This window comes from Magnolia sinica, chromosome 1, assembly GCF_029962835.1.
Source record: "Magnolia sinica isolate HGM2019 chromosome 1, MsV1, whole genome shotgun sequence".
NCBI lineage: Eukaryota > Viridiplantae > Streptophyta > Magnoliopsida > Magnoliales > Magnoliaceae > Magnolia > Magnolia sinica.
The window spans coordinates 113135265-113152935 of NC_080573.1; the positions used below are offsets into that span (position 1 = coordinate 113135265).

The 17671-nt window shown below is 41.9% G+C and overlaps 1 protein-coding gene across 1 annotated transcript; it reads left to right on the top strand.

The window, feature by feature from the left end:
- The first annotated feature begins 2037 nt into the window (after positions 1 to 2037).
- Positions 2038 to 3237, top strand: LOC131254405 (probable disease resistance protein At1g59620). Its single transcript, XM_058255378.1, has 2 exons — positions 2038 to 2931; positions 2988 to 3237. The coding sequence occupies exon 1, from the start codon at positions 2151 to 2153 to the stop codon at positions 2715 to 2717; it is 567 nt and encodes a 188-aa protein (XP_058111361.1). The 5' UTR covers positions 2038 to 2150; the 3' UTR covers positions 2718 to 2931; positions 2988 to 3237.
- Positions 3238 to 17671: the final 14434 nt, after the last annotated feature.

Consider the following 17671-nt stretch of genomic DNA (forward strand, 5'->3'; position numbering starts at 1 on the left):
CCCCAAGCTATGCCCTTGAAACCCTAGGAACGGATTAAAAAAAACCTAGAACCTCTCTTTCTACCCAAATCCAGATTACACCTATATATATAACCTTTATGAGAATTACAATCAAAATCAGAAATAAATCCTGCACTTGTGCGATTTTGCGCACGCGCTCAATGGCAGTTCGATGGCATCGAGAAATCACCAAAACATTCCAGTAAGAAGACATGGATTTTTTTGATTTTTTCGATGACATTGTACTTTGCTTGATAGCATTGAGCAATCTCTCAATGGCATCGACAAACTCTGTTGCTCACAAATTTAAGACATCAACAACACATATAACAAATACATCAAGATGGGCCTCATGCCAAGGTTAACACCCACTGGTCACACCTAATTCGCCTCCCAATCTCAACCACACATCGAGGTAGCCCTTCCCTTCAATAATTGAATATATTTTTTACACATGCTTTGTCAGCTTCTCGTCCATGCACACACTGGATTCGGGAGTGGTTTCTATCGGGTCTGAGAATTCTGTAAGGTCCTGATGGTGGAGTGAATTAGTTGCGGCCCTTGGCCCACCTTGATGTATATATTTATATCAATGCTGTCCATCTATTTTGCTAGATCATTTTAAGCCATGATTCATAGAATGAAGTAAATAAAAGTCTCTAGTGGACTATACTATAGGGAACCGTGGTGATTGAGTGCTCTACCATTATGTGATGTTTATATAATATTCATTTGTCATCCGTCCAGTTGATAAGGTCATACAAACTAGGATGAAGGGGAAAAAACAAATATCAGCTTAATACAAAGCTTCTGCGGTGTGCCACAGGTTTTTTATGGTCAATTATCAATATTTGGCATACTATGATCCACCTTAGAGTTGTATCTATTTCTTTTTAGGCTCATGTACTTAAAATAATCCAGCCAAATGGATGGACATCATAGATATAGAATACATACATCAAGGTGGGTCACATGCTCAATAGATTAGTAGCCTAGTGACACATGTCACACATGCTGTTACTTATGAGAGCATTTTACACGAAATCGTAGATTTCGAATCCTATATTTGAAGGTTTATTTCTTTTAATTTCACTGGCAGTTCACACACCCAACACCCTGGTGCACTCACGCTATAATGGGTGCCGGAACCCATGAACTCATGTTGAAACTCCCGTGAGTCTACTACTAAGCCATGATAAAGTTCCGACCGAGAGGATTGAAAATCTTTGTCTCTTTGGCACTGTAAAATAATCATGCGACAAACAGACACGGAGATTTTAAATCCCCTCAAATCTTCGTAGTGCAACACAACGAGGGCGTCACGCGATCAGAGTTGGTGAGACCCTCACCTCACCTAGGATGGTGCAACTCTTATTGTGGGACCCACCTTGGTGGTTTTACTCTGTATCCACCCCGTCTATCTGTTTTCCCCATCATTTTAGGACAGTATCCAAGAAATGAAGAAGATCCAATTATTAAAGTAGACCATACTCTAGGAAACAATGGTGACTGAACACCCTACCATTAAAAACTTCTTAAGGTGCACCTTAATATTTCCATGATATTTATTTGCCATCAAATCTGTTGATAACGTCGCATAAGCGTGGATTAAGGGAAAAAATAAATACCAGCTTGATCCAAAACTGTCGTGCCTCATTAATGGTCATCACCACTATTTCCTATGGTGTGGTCCACCTGATAATTAAATCCGTTTCATTTTTTAATTGGATATCGCCCTTGAACGATCTGAAAACACGGATGGGCGGAGTTGATACAGAATACACGTATCAAGGTGGGCCCCATGGTAAGGGCCGCACCGTCTTGGGTGAGTCCGGGGTCTCACCTAATCCGCTTCCCAATCTGAAATGTCCACCGTACACGTACCTCGATCGGAAGTGTCCCATTCATGGGTATTTAGAATTATAAAATAAAAACCTTATTATTAAATGCACTAGACTCCAAAAAAACAATGAAGTCCGTCCAAATCCTTTTCTGTGGTAGAGTAGTGAAGTCCACACAACAAAGAAGATCATAGCCCACTAACTCTTAAAAAGTGAAGTCCGTCCAGAGCCCTTTTGTGGTAGAGAATTGAAGGCCAAATAACAAAGAAGATCACAGCTTTTCCAGCCCTAGCTTCTCGCAGCGTGATCATGGCGGATGATTTGCTCCAATACATGCTCGAAAAGGTGATCAGCGTCATCAAGCAAGAAGCAGGCTTTCAAGAAGGACTAACGAAGAAAGTCGAAGAACTCAAGTGGGAACTTGATAGCATGCGATCGTTCTTGGAGGATGCTGATAGAATGAAAGATATGGACCAAAGAAGGAAAACATGGGTGAAACAAGTGAGAGAGGTCACCAACGCTGTGGAGGAAATCATCAACGATTACACCCGACAGATGCAAAGGAAGAAGAATCGTGGATTCAAGGGTTTCATCTTCAACCCCATTCATCTCGCGGGGAAAATTATCTTCAGGCATCGGCTCGTGGCGCGCTTGAAAGAAATCATTATGAGGATTAAGAACATCGACGAGAGAAACAGGCGATATGTTATTGATAAGGTGGATGAAGGAAAAAGCTTGTATGATGCTCGTATTTTGTTGGGGCTCATGCTTGGAATCTCATCAGCCCTTTTACTGGGGGTCTCATCTGTGTTTGTGTTGGTGCTTCCACTAACAAGACAGAATCCATGTCTGAGGTGTGACTCAAAGAAGAAGTAGAAAAATCCTGGCATCTCATGATAGAGAGAAACAGTGAGGTAGAACTGGCAGAAGAGTGAAGTGGGTGTGTGAAAAAATAAAAAATCTTTTCCATAGGATCTCTCCGCGATCTGTGGAAGCAGTGATCCACTTGTATGGTCTGTTTTGGAGGGGTTTGATTTCGTCCACAGCTATCTAGTAGTAATTCTGTTTTCTTACATCTACATACACTACAGTGGCAACAATCCACCTGCTATTCGCATGTGTTTTTTCACATCTGTATACACTTAGTGGTACTGATACACCTCTAATAGAAAATAAAGGGTGGGAAAAAAGGAATTGAGAGATGTTCCAGGGACAACAATCATTCCTCTGCTTGTATAGTTAAAATGGGTTTTTTTTTTTTTCCTTGTTAAGGGAGTGGATTTCCTAACATAGGGGTTGGGGTGTTGTAATTCATTTTTGCTGCTTTTTGTTTGTTTCTCTGCTGTTGCTGTTTCTGTTGTAGTCTTCTTGTTCTGCTTTTTAGAGTTTTAATCAATTAAGTTCATCCTTGAAAAAAAAAAAAAACATGCATGGCGTACTTTTCTTTACAAGGGAGACCATCGTGATGTTGCTTCTTCCATAGAGTAAAATTCTCTGCAACGCCTACTACTCGTAGCGGGTGTTTTTTCGCGTATATGTACACCACGGTGGAACCGATCCACACCATCCTCTGTTTGGTTAGCTGTAAATAAGTAATCATGACAAGTGATCGTTTTGTTTAATGTGAGAATTTAGTCTGAAAAATAAGTAAAACTCAACCTGGTAATAGGTGGGCTCCACCATGATGTACATACGTTATATTTTTTTTTTTCCGAATTATTAATTCCAGGGCATGACCACAAAAATGAGGTAGATCCAAGGCTCTAGTTGACTACACCACAGGAATCAGCGAACCTTGAATGACTACCACTGAAAACTTTCGGTAGACAAACGAAGTTTTGGATTTGCCCATTTTTTGGCTCATGTCTTAAAATGATCTGACAAATGAATGACTGGCATAGATAGAGTACGTGAATTATGGTAGGGCCTGCCGAGTTTAGGTGAGAAGTCCAAATCTCTTTTTAAAAAACCCTAGAGGCCAACATAAGCAAATTAACAAAGAAAGTCATCATTTATGTTTACATGCATTTAAGGGCCTGTTTGGCCAGGCAGATCCCACGGTATTAGGAGGGATGGGATCGGCAATCTCCTGGGATAGGCATGCCATGACGGGCCAAATAGATCCTGTGAACTTGTCCCAGGATATGAACAATCCCATGGATCTTAGGACAATCCACTGACATCACCATCATTACCTTAAAATTGATCCTATCCCTTGGTTGGATGGATTGGGAAGGTAAAATCCCAGGATATGCACGGCGTGCCAAACAGACCCAGTGAACTTGTCCCGGGATATAAGCAATCCCATGGATTTTAAGACAATCCACTGGCACCACCATCATTACCTTAAAATTGATCCCGTCCCTCCTAATACCATGGGATCTGCCAGGCCAAACAGGCCCTAACTTTAATATCATAGTCATAATTTTTTATTTTTAAAAATGAGATCTCTATACATGTTTATGTAAAATAGATATATCATACTCAACTCCCACTAATTGAATACATTTGTGGGATCAATAATTCTCACAGATGTCACGTGCTCCTGAAATAGTGTAGTGGGGAGTCCTTTAGCGAATGGATTTGCAATAATCTACATAGTGCTGATGAACTCTACAGAACTAGAAAATTCTCTACTATTTCTTTCACGACAAGATACTTGATGTCGATATACCTCGACCTTCATAAATGCTTATTACTTGAGAAGGAAATGACAACTCAGTTATCACAAAGGATTCTCAATGCTTTCGGAATATATATGCTCCAACACCTACAATCCTAAGAAGAAATGCTATGACTATATTACCTCTGTTATTACTTGAATCTGAATGGACAAATGTAGCCGCTTGTAGATGCATGTATACCTGCACCAAAAATATGTAAAGGACAACAGGGGTATCGATTGCGGTCGGGGACCCTCCAATGCCTGAGCCAGGCGGATAGATTAAAAGTAGAAACGATGAGTTGGGGTTTTTTGTTACTTACCTCCCTCCAATTGCAATGCGTGTACTTATATGGTGTTTATGCGGCTTCAAGACTTATGTATCTTGGTGGGATCCACTAAATTCACTAGAGGGTCCTTATTTGGATGAAAATCTACTTTTGAAAGTTTTGCCGAGCTCGCCTCAGTCGACGCGATGTTCAGGTAGAATCGTGCAAAATATTTCATTTCTTAGTTTAAGGTGAGATTCTTTTTGAGTTTTCCATCTCGCCTCGGGATTGATCTGGTCAGTTCAAGAGATGATTCTCATCATTGAGCTCTGCCCTTAAGTAGCTCAGCTCAGGGTCGGCTCAAGACTCATCTCTTTGTTGGGAGGGTCACTTACTATATCTTCTGAGCTTGGTGCCTTATCAGCTCGGGAAGCTCATCCTGGTATTTTAATCGGCTAAGTTTTAAGGCATTTCTTTTATAATTGGTTGTATTTGTCGTATGGTAGGCCAGTTTAGTTTTCCCCACAATAACCTGATTTCAAGCTTCATGACAAACAATGAACTTAGCTTCCATAGTGGATGAGGTTGTCGTCAACTGTTTTATGCTCTTCCATCACATAAACATATTAATGATCATAAAGATGTACCTCAAATGAACTTCTTAGTGTCAACATCTCTAACAAAATTTACATTAAAGTATCCAACCAACTTAAAATAGTTGGATCTTTTATATGTGAGTCCTAAGTCATTCGTCCATTACAGGTATTATAAAATCTTCTTTGCAGCTACCAAATACTCCATTCTCAGATTGGAGAGATACCTGCCTAACATTTTAATTACAAAAGTTATATCTGGTTGCATACATACTTGAGCATATATGATGCTTCCTATTACTAATGCGTACGAAAACTCTTTAATACAATTCTTTTTCAAATCATTTTTAAGACACTGAAACTGACTGAATTTATCATCATCTACAATGGGTGATTGTCCAGGAGTACAATTTTGCATGTTATACCTTTTGAGTACCGTATCATTATAAGCCCTCTATGACAAGTTTAACCAATCATATGATCTATCACGGTGTATCTCAATACCATTGACAAAGGAAGCATCACCAAGATCCTTCATCTCTATAAGTTGAGCTACAGATGTCGGGGTGAATAGGACCAAAGTAATTTATGATAATCAATTGTGGAAAATAACTTCTCAATTGCAAAAGATATTAAAACCTTGATTTTAACCAAGTCGTAAGACAACCTTCACCTAAAACCTTAGACGTCCTTGAAACTAATATTTCAAAATAATAAAATTAAATAATAAGATTATCAATCACCATAATGCACATAGAATTATAGTGGTTCAGTGTTTAACACATACCCACTCTACTCTTAAAATTACTACTCCACATAATTTTAGCTTTTCACTATTTTTAATGTTTTCACAGGATCATCTTAACAACCTTTTATAGTTCTTGTGATTTTCACAAGCTTAACACAATAAAACCTTAAGTAATTTTTCTAAGCTAATCATTACACAACTTGATGAGATTTCATGACAATCTCAATAAACCTAAAATGAAAGTAATATATGGAAATTAAATACTTATCTTCTCAAAGACGAATATCGATCCGAAGATACTAATGAAGCCTTTTAGAAGTAGACGCTTCAATCAATGTAGCGACTATCTTTCTTGGATGATGATGAATCAATGTATGCTCAACCAGAAAGGATCTAGGGATATATAATTTCTCAAGGAATAAAATCATAAAAGTTGCAGATTCAATTATCTAATCTCAAGTTGAATATAACATACTCTCTAATTGAATATAAATATACTTGAGAAGGGAATTGAATAAGTTATAAAAAAAATAAGAATTACTACACAAATAGCTTGGAAAATACTAGAGTTTCTTTCTTTGTTTGTGGAAGAATTATCTCACTTTTTCATGTTTAAAATAATAAAAAAATGTCTTTATTTATAGCCAAAGGTTTTGGATCTTCAGTCAACCTAAGAATCTCTTCGGCTAGCCAAATTTTCATGATATTGTTCTAACGGCTATCAAATTTCGTGGGATTTGATTTTATAAAAAATTAGGCTACTTGAGCAAGAATTCGACTCGCCCAAGCTCTAAGAAATCCGAAAACATGCATTGCTGTAAACTTGACCCAGGTCACCCTTGGACTGACCTAAGCTAAGCTAAGTTTGGCTGGCCGAACACAGGGTCGGGTTGACCAAATTTCCAACATAAAAAATACATGTTGTTGGAAACTTGACTTTGGCTGATCTCATGCTGACCCGAGATAGTTCGGTTGAGCTGACCGAACACCCTCAATTTTTCATGTAAAAATTTCAAAAATTAAAGTTTGAAAAGCCATGATAATGCACTATATCTTAGGGTCTTTTTTAAGGTTATCTTTACCCATACGTTGGTATACAATTGATCATTCACTTGAAATCATTCCAAACCTTCTATTCTTAAGATGTTGAGTCACGCTCTTGAAGTATCATAGAGAACTGAAGTGTGATGAAGATTCATACCATATTTTGTCTATAAAATTTGACAACTACATGTGTGCTTAAAACATTAGCACTTATAATCTCAAATATTTACGCTAGTAATTTTATAGTATCGATAACATTCTAATGTCACTGTTAGCAAATAGAATGTTATCAACATATAAAACTAATATGATGAACTTACCCCTACTGATATTGACATAAATGCACTCATTTACAAAGTTTTCTACACAATTGTATGAGGAGATCATCTTATGAAACTTTAGGTACGACTATTGTGATGAATGTTTTAACCCATACATAGATTTCTTAAGTTGTAGACAATATATTCTAAGACATCGGTTGTAAATTTTTTTGATTGTAACATGTATGCATTCTCATTTAGATTTTCATTGAGAAACAATTTTTATATCCATGTGGTGCAGTACCGAATTTATATGAACTATAATAGTTATTATGATCTTGAATGAGTATTTCTTAGATACAGATGACAAAGTCTTCTTAAAATTAATGCATTCACATTGGTTAAAACCCTTGGCAACAAGTTTGGCTTTATATATTTTAATATTACTCTTGGAGTCTCATTTGATTTTAAACACCAATTTACAACCAATCAGCTTTATTCATTGGGTCATTTAATACGATCTCAAGCTTTATTATCATTCATGAATTTTAACTCATCATTTATGGCATCAATCTATCGAGAAGAGTTAACACTTTTTTTTGCTTGTATAAAGTATTTATGATCATTTTTCACCGCCATGCAAAACTCGTGTTCCTATAAGTATATGATGTAATCGTTTGGAATTATAGGCTTCCTCTCTCTCTCTCTCTCTCTCTCTCTCTTTGTGATATCCTTAAGGGATCACCTTATTGAGTTTGATTTTGATTTCCTTCATTAGTTGTTTGTATATGAGGTTGAACATGATAATTTGCAGTGATCACAGGCTCAACTGTAGAATTTATACCCATATATTCTGGAATGACTGTGACAAAAGTCATAGTTCGCTTCGTTAGTGCACTTATTTGTACACCTATTTGTCAATCACGTGAGTCTTATGTCAGTAAGTCAGTTGAGCCTTTGGAAGTTGAAGATCGAAGATAAGTGTTACGTCCCAAACTCGGAAACCAGACTCACAAAATTACCGATTGCCGAATCTAGTGCCAATAACCTCTGTAGTACCCCATTCTCGGCTCTCAGCGCTCATACGCCAGATTCCGATCCTGGGATCCTACAAGGAGGATTTTCAACATGAAATTGTTTCATAAGAAGCATAACCACAAGTATACCTAAATCATAAGAACAACATCATCACCACATATCTACTAATATAATCATTTGAGTACAATATTGAAAAGAAAATACATGCATATAATAAAATCTCTAGAAGCTTTGTTGCACGCTCTTGCCCCAGCTCGACTGCATCCTATCGTCACCTGCACGCATCTATCGTGCATAAGCTTATAGAAAGCTTAGAGGGTGGTGTAAGTGTGTGCACAAGGTAAGTGCCAAGTATTCAATATAATGTCATAATCATGCAATATCGAAAATACTGTTAAGATCATGGATCGTACGATATTAGATGAAACGAAAATACTGACAAGTCCATGAGTCAAACAATATCAAAGTACGCAATACAGATCAGCTATGCAAACGAGGAGTCAATAAGAGCCAAATATCAGATGCCGAGGATGCAATGTAATATACAATTCCCGATGAGTTCACGAATACCGTCAACCGTATTTAGACTATATAAATGCAAAAACACAGTAACCCAAAATGCCATATACTGCAGATGTAATGCAATATGCAGTGCAAATGGAATGACCATACTGGAGTGTGAAGTCGGGATGATAGTATGTAGTATCGCAGGCTATGAGGTCCATCACAAGGGACTTTTATCCAAACCAGTCCCATACCTAATTTGGATAGTCAGACTCAATATGGTAAACTCCTGATCTTAGGTTAGTCGTGTGCCCTAATTAAAATCTTGGCCATTGCAAAGGTACACGTAACAAATAGTTGTACACCACCAGCCCGAGTGGATAGTGAATGAATGAATGAATGAATGGGTATACAACTCCTGCTCCACAAATCAGTACTGTATATCTTTGGGATCATCACCGGGGTCTAATACATTCTACACCAGCTTGCCGCCCCATCAAGCGCACAACTGGGTAAGTGGAAGAGACCTCACTATCCGCCTGACCAGTAGTCAGCCAATATCTACCTGGCACGTCGATAGCGGACCCATTCACGAGCTGGTCAAACTCAGCCTAGCATTACCTACTCCCTCAGGCGGGTAAGGCCACACCCCCTCCCAACCGACTACGACACAGTGGGAGACGCGACCTATAGGTATACGGCCCTCATGCACTTATATATATCCACTCGGTTTCGACGTTGGGACGTCCTATAGTACCAAGAGGGTTTAGAGATTTTCACTCAGGGTCATCTATGGCTACCCGATGCTAATAACATATTTTCGTTGTCTCATCTGGCCATCCACGATATGTCTGTGGAGGCTACGACCCTGATGTGGCTAGGGTGTATAGTAATCACAACACACAATACAAGATGTATGAGTCATACAATTCAGTCATGCATCAATCCTACGCATACCATGCGCTCATGTGAGATAATCTCCACCTATCAGGGAGTCTCATAATAACCTACCCAATGACATATGCAATGGTCAACCACATCTCATAATAAACATGTAGATGATGCGTATGAGCATGTATCATGATGCTATGCTGTCACATACTTATAATCAATATCAATAACCGACATCAATAATCAGTCTCGAGAATGTGGACATTTAACCAACATTGCCCCTAAGGAATGACCCACATAGAGCCTAACATATAGTGGACCTATGGTCTCGCACAAGGGCTTAATATACAACACCAGGGGCCTTACTTAAGAGCTTAATACACATCACAATGAGCCTCTCACATGGGCCTAATATACAACACAATGGGCTCCATCGCCTGACCCTCAAATGCACCACAAATAGGCCTCATCTCATGGCCTCATATACATCAAGTGGGTCATATCACATGGGCATCAACAATGGACCTTAACAATCGACCTCGATAATTGGAATTGGCTTCGACAATCGGAATCGGCCACAACAATCGAAATCGGCTACGACAATCGGAATTGGCCACAACAATCGGAATTAGCCTCGACAATCGGAATCGACATCGACAATCGGAATCAGCCATGACAATCGAAATTGGCCAGAACAATCAGAATTGGCAACAACAATCGAAATCGGTCTTGACAATCAGAATCAATAATCAGCCTCGATAATCAGAATCGATAATCAGCCTCGATAATCGGAATCGGCCTTGATTATCGAAATCAGAATCGGCCTCGACAATTGGAATCAGCCTTGACAATCGATCTCGACAATCGGAATCTGGATCGACCTTGATAATCTGATTCGGCCTCGACAATCGGAATCGACCTCGATAAATCGGAATCAGCCTCGGTAATCGACCTCGACAACTAGAATCGGCCTTATCAATCGGAATAGGCCTCGACAATTGGAATCAGCCTCAATATCGAAATCGGGATCGACCTCGACAATCTGACTCGGCCTCGACAATTGGAATCGACCTCGACAAATCAGAATTAACCTCAACAATCGGCCTCGATAATTGGAATCGATAATTGGCCTCGACAATCAGAATCGGCTTCGATGATCAGAATCGGCCTCGATAATTAGAATCAGCTTAACAAAGGGCCTAAGGAAAGGTCACAATATGGGCATTTAACCATTATTGCCCATCAATGTGGACAGTAAACTATCATTGCTCCCAAGGCATGACTTGCCATAATCATCATTACATACATCATGGAGTAATCACACATCGCAATGGACCTCATATACATCACATTCAGCCCCATACAAAGGCCCCACATACATCTCATTGGGCCTTACTCGTGGCCCTTATATACATCACATTGGGCCTCAACCCATGGGCCATAAAATACATCAAGTGGATCGCATCCACGGGCCCCACCAATGGGCCTCATATATATTGAGTCGGTCATATCATATGGGCCGCACCAGTGGGCCTCATATACATCAAGTAGACCGTGTCTACAGGCCGCACCAATGGGCCTCATATACATCAAGTAGACCGCATCCACGGGCTGCATCAATGAGCCTCATACATATCATGTGGGCCATATCCCATGGGCCGCACCAGTGGGCCTCATATACATCAATTGGGCTGTATTAATGGGCCGCACTAATGAACCTAACACATATCACAATGAGCCTTGCCCATAGGCCACGAATACATCACAATGGGCCTTGCCCATGGGCCTCAGATTCAAGTAGGTAGGCCCCATCATATGGGCCTTATATACATCACATCAGGCCTCACTCATGGGCCCAATATACATCACAATGGGCCTCTCTATTTGGGCCGTAATTCCATCATAATGGGCCCTATCCCGTGGGCCTCAAATACATCACAATGAGCCACAGAGCAGCTGGGCCCTGCACAACCAACAGGTGGGCCTGCACCTCCCAAATGGGCCCACCAGATGAACAACATGTATGTACAACACATACATCAAGGTGGACCCCACCATAATGTTTATTTTCCATCAAATTTGTTCACAAGGTCACAAAGACTTGGATTAAGAGGAAAACAAATTTCATACTGATCCAAACTTCTATGCACCCAAAAAGGGTTTCAATGGTAGACGTTCAATCCCTCACTGGTTGCAGTGTGGTCCACCTGATAGACAATGTGGATATATAATAAATTCATCAGGGGTGGGTCCCATTGGTAAAACAGGTGGACGGCTAGATTTCCAACACATACATCAGAGGTTGGCCTACATGGTATTGTCCAGAAATGGACAGTGCAATATATAATACATATATTAAGGTGCGGTCCTCGAGTTTGGACAGCATGGATATAACACATATCAATGTGGGCCCCGACGCTCAAACACATACATTCAAAGTGGGTCCCACAGTCCCAATCTAACAAAAAAAAAGGATGGACAATCGTCATGGATGAAACGCACACATCATAGAGTGGTCCATGCAGCACCATCTAAATGGACGGTGTGCCTACACGACACATATATCAAGGAGGGCCCCACTCAGCAAAATGTCCAGATGGACGGCTGGGTGGAATGCATAAATCAGATGGCCCACGGAACTTGTGGACGTCACTGCAGGAGCTATATAGCTGGTGTTACCTAGCAAATGGAACATCATGTGGACCTACAAAACTTACTGGCATTAATCAGCAAGCAGGTGGGGTCCCACTGTCCAAATGGATGGTGTGGATGTAATACATACATCGGGTGGGACCCACCGTCCATGATCTGGACGGTGAGGGTAGAGTAGATACACGAGTTGGGTCCCACGTGGTGGGCCACCCTCCTATTATAACATAATAATATTATATTATATAATACATGAGGTGGGTCCCACGTGGTGGGCCACCCTCCTTATATTATGAAATAATAATATTATATTATATATGTGTGTGTGTGTGTGTGTGTGTGTGTGTATGGTGGTTAGTACACCCCACTGCTAGTACACACTTCATGGCTATCCACGTCCAGCGTCCAAGGACATTGGACGGACGGACGGATGGTGTGGATGACACACAGCACGGTGGGTCCCATGTGGATGTGGCCCACCAGAATTAGATCAATCTGATATTTGTATTTTCCCCTTCAATCAGGCATGCATGACCGACTGGTCATGCAAGGTCCAGAACGGGCAGCAGGGTGGGCCCTGTGCACTGGACAGAGTGGGGGTAGTACATTCATCATGGTAGGGTCCATATAGGTGAGCCACACGGCCTTGGACCAAGTTAAACATTGTATTTCCGCCTCCTCTATTTGGACCTGTTTGGCTGACCGACCATACAGGCCCCAAGACAGGTGACAAGGTTAGGGCCAGTTGGACGGTCCCATTTGCTGGACAGTCTAGATTGTCCACACCTATCAGGTGGGCCATGAATCATCATAGAAAAGAGAAGGGGAGAGAGAGAGAGAGAGAGAGAGAGAGAGAGAGAGAGAGAGAGAGAGAGAGAGAGAGTTGTGGAGATGGGAGGGACCCCGCCACTATAGGTCCCTCTAAATACAATGCATACATCAAGTGGGTCCCATTACAAGTGGGCCCTAAATCAAAATCAAGATGATGAACACCCACCTTTGGATCTCCTCTTCCTTCTTCCACCAATGCATGCTAGAGTTCCAAGGAAGAATTTTAATGATTGAGATTGATCATGGAGGGTGGGATTGGATGGTAGGAAGGTGGGCCACACTAGTTTCTCTCCCATGGAAGCCATGGATGATTGCTTAGAGAATGAGAGAAAGAGAATGAGAGAGAAAGGTGATGGGAGAGAGGGATGGTGGAGTGACATGAGAGGCAAGGTGCTTGTTGACTTTAGGGTACTTGTGTAAGAGAGAGGTAAGGGTAGGGTATGAGTTACTTGTACTTAACTTTTAATTGATGGATTGATGTGACATTTGATGTGATTGATGAGACATTCTCTTAAAATTTGTAATACGTGACGTTTTTCTCAAACTGAACGCGGCCCACATCTCCTGGCCCGGGTATCGTCTCGGGGCGCGAGACGCGACGTCAGAACCGCGGCGACGGTGAGGTCGTAAGGATACAAGTCTTGGGTCGAGCCGACTCTAATATATGGGATACGATTCAGGATCGCGTGCAAACGTTGATAACAGATCGCGGGTTGCCGAAATTCGATTGGGAGGACCGCAGAGGCATACTGAATGGTACGGGATAAGATACGGGTCTCACAATAAGAGGACAAGTAGCGTCAATGAGAGAAGAACATGTAAATCATAATATGCCTTAGTGACCCAAACTTTAGACCAAAAATAACCTAACATTTAGATGATCCTGACCTTAATAGCTAAACCTTCATTCGATCACCCTTTAACCTTATGAGCTCCATTTGAACATGCTTAGATATGCTATAGAAGTCTCGAGCTACTGAAACCAAATTCCCTAAACCAGCAGACTCTCAAGTGAAACTTGATTGATCGACGGTCGAGATCGATTGATCGAACATGGCCACAACTATCCAGTGAGTTCTCTTCCCCTATTCTAACGAAGTTTGATTGATCGATGGCCCTCGATCGATTGATCGAGGATGCTGTTATTATGGCCACTGCAAACCAGAATCTATATGAAGGACATTCGAGCATTAGACATTTTGATAGGTTTTTTGTGCAATTAGAGCTTAGGTTATTCTCCATTCATATTGATCATTTTAAGACTCTAAACGTATGAGATTCAAGTCATCTTCTTGAGCTTTACTACTCTAATGAGGATTCCAACCTCCATTAGAAAGATGAACTTCATCTTTACCTTGTTTTATAGATTAGACACAAACCTATAGGCATATCCTTGTCTAAATCCTTTAGAACACCCATCTAAGTGAATCCTTACTAGGAACTGCAATACTCCGTACTTTCAAGTACTCAGGTGTTACAGAAAGTACTTAAGCCTTTTGAGTCATTCACTTACACTCTATACATTAGGAGTAATCTTCATCTTCAGATCGAGCTATTCGACCGTTGATTTTCAAGATCGACCATCACGTCGTCACAAAACCTACATCTCTAAGGTCACGATCACAATCGTGATGAAACATTGAACAATGCCTAATTAGATCAACGGAGATGTACATTACCAGTTTTGAGATCTAACCCATTATATCCACCATTCGTCAAACCCACAACGTCCAACCTATAGGGCCACCACCTAACCATCATGTCAAGGCCCTCAAACCACTAATTCAACCTTTAAATCCCATCTATGCAGACCTAGGACCCTTATAACCGTAGATGAACAGAATGGATGCAATTTGGCTATTAGATCAATGTAAATATACAAATAAAGGACCAAAAGCTAAAGTTATGACTCATCTGACTACTGGATCTATTGAGAAATTGGTCTGATGACCTATCAGTAGTAGTAGAGACAGATTAACGGTATGGATCTCACTGAGTAACATGTGTTGGACCCCACTTTTAAATTCATGCATGTGCACAGATCATGCACACCCGCTGTGCACAGGACTGGAAATCAGGTCAATTCGGGTTTGACTCGAGCTTGAAGGAGTTCTCCTTCTCTCTTTCTTATTTTTCCGCCAACAAACAGACGGTGTCCGTCTTTTAAGATATGGCCCACCATCCACGATCCATTTCCATGATCCAAACCGTCCATCGTGTGCGTCACTCAGTTTTGACCAAACCTTGGGTGGTTTCACTCATTGTGTCACACATGTGTGCGTACTAACATGGGCTGTAAGGCCCGTATCCTAGTCTATATCATTCCATGGACTTCCGCGAACATCCCTGTCGAATCTCGGTGATCCGCGATGCATATATACCATTTGCACGTGACCCTGAGTCACACCCTGTTTACCCGAGTCAACTTGACCTGAGACTTGTACCCTAGCGACCGCGCCGTCGCCGCGATTCCAACACTGCGACTTGCGCGCTAATGCGATACCCAGGCCAAGAGTTGTGGACCTGCGTTTATTTCAGAAAAACGTCGCGCATTTGCAAAACCTAAGAGAATCTCTACCAAATATCAATCAATCAATCACATGTCAAGTACACATCCCATCTTAACCCATCACGCTATCCCATCCCCAAATTCAACTCTCTCTCTCCACCCATCCCTTCCTTACACCCATCACCCATCACTCCTCTCTCTCATTTCTCACTCTTTCCAAGCAACCCAAAGGAGGGAAACATCCAGGCTTCCTAAGGAGAGAAGAGCTTTGTGTGTGGCCCACTTCCTACCCCTCTCATCTCTCATCCTAGCCATTCAATCTCCATCATCTTTTATCAAAGTTGAAGCTAAGGAGTTAAGGAAGCCATGGGACCAAGAAGGAGCGAAATCGGTGGGTGATCCACTGTTGATTTTCATTTGAGGGCCCACTTGTGATGGGACCCATTTTGATGTATGTGTTTTGAAATAGGAGGGGCCCATAGTGGCGGGGTCCCTCCACTACACCGCCTCTCTCTTTCTCTCTCTCCCTCTCTTTCATTTCTTTTGGTGATGATGTGGCCGTGTGGCCCACCTGGATGGACCCCACCATGATGTATTTTATCCATGCCGTCCATCGAGTGGGCCCACCTGGTAGTCCATTTGGACAAGCCTGATTTGAGGAAAACAAAAATATCAGCTTGATCCAGAAATTTCGGTGGGCCACACTCACCTGAGCCCCACTTGTTGCTGCATGTGTGGTGCATCCACACTATCCATCCAGGCCTAGCCCTGGACTGAGGCAAATCTAAACCTCAGGTGGAGCACCGTCCGTCTAGATGTCCAAGGTCTGGACGCTGTAGTGCCTCAAACACAAAAAAAAATATATAATATATATGATGGGCCCCACGTGGGACCCACCGTGATGTATGGTTTAATCCATGTCGTCCATCCCTAGGACGGTGGGACCTACTCTGTATGTGTGGGGTCACCACCATCCAGGAACGTGGACCCTGCAGGTGCATGTATTGAATATCCCCACTGTCCAATCTGCGGGACGGTGGGATTCCACCATGATGTAGGTTTTAATCCACTCCGTCCATCCGTGCAGGGCCCTCCTTGGTGACACGTGTGGTCACTGGTTGTGGGGCCCACCTGGACGACGTGCTGTCTCCAGCACGTGGGGCCCACCATACTGATTGGCTGGTGTACTGTAACAACCCGTCCAACCGGTATAGTGTCCTGGGGCGTCCACGTAAGATTTTCCGCAGGACCGAACGTTTAAAACTTACGTGGTGGGGGTGCCATAGGCTAATTAACATAGGATTAGCCCATTTGAATAAATTAGACGGGCCGTGACAAGGCCGAGTGCGGGCCGCCAAGCCGGATGACCATTTACACTGAGCTACAGCCCGTGCGGGCTGTACCGCGACGCGGGAAGGTCAGAAAAATCTGAAAATTTAATGAACCATAGAGCTCACTGGGCTTGTGGACCATCGCGGACCACATACCCAACAGACACCCTGTAACGTCCCGTCCAATCGGTACAGGGTCCTGAGGCGTCCACGCAGGATTTTCCGCAGGACCGAACGTTTAAAACGTTCGTGGCAGGGATACCATAAACTAATTAACCTAGAATTAGCCTGTTTGAATAAATCAGACAGGCCTTGGCAAGACCAAGTGCGGGCCGCCAAGCTGGATGACCATTTACACTGAGCAACAGCCCGTACGGGCTATACCGCGACGCCGAAAGGTCAGAAAAATCTAATAATTTAGGGAACCATAGAGCTCACTGGGCTTGTGGTCCATCGCGGACTGTGGACCTGGCAGACACCTAGAAGTGGGATCTGGCACTG

What these genes read in the sequence shown, in the direction of transcription:
- LOC131254405 (XM_058255378.1), top strand. Translation starts at nt 2,151, where the DNA reads ATGGCGGATGATTTGCTCCAATACATGCTCGAAAAGGTGATCAGCGTC.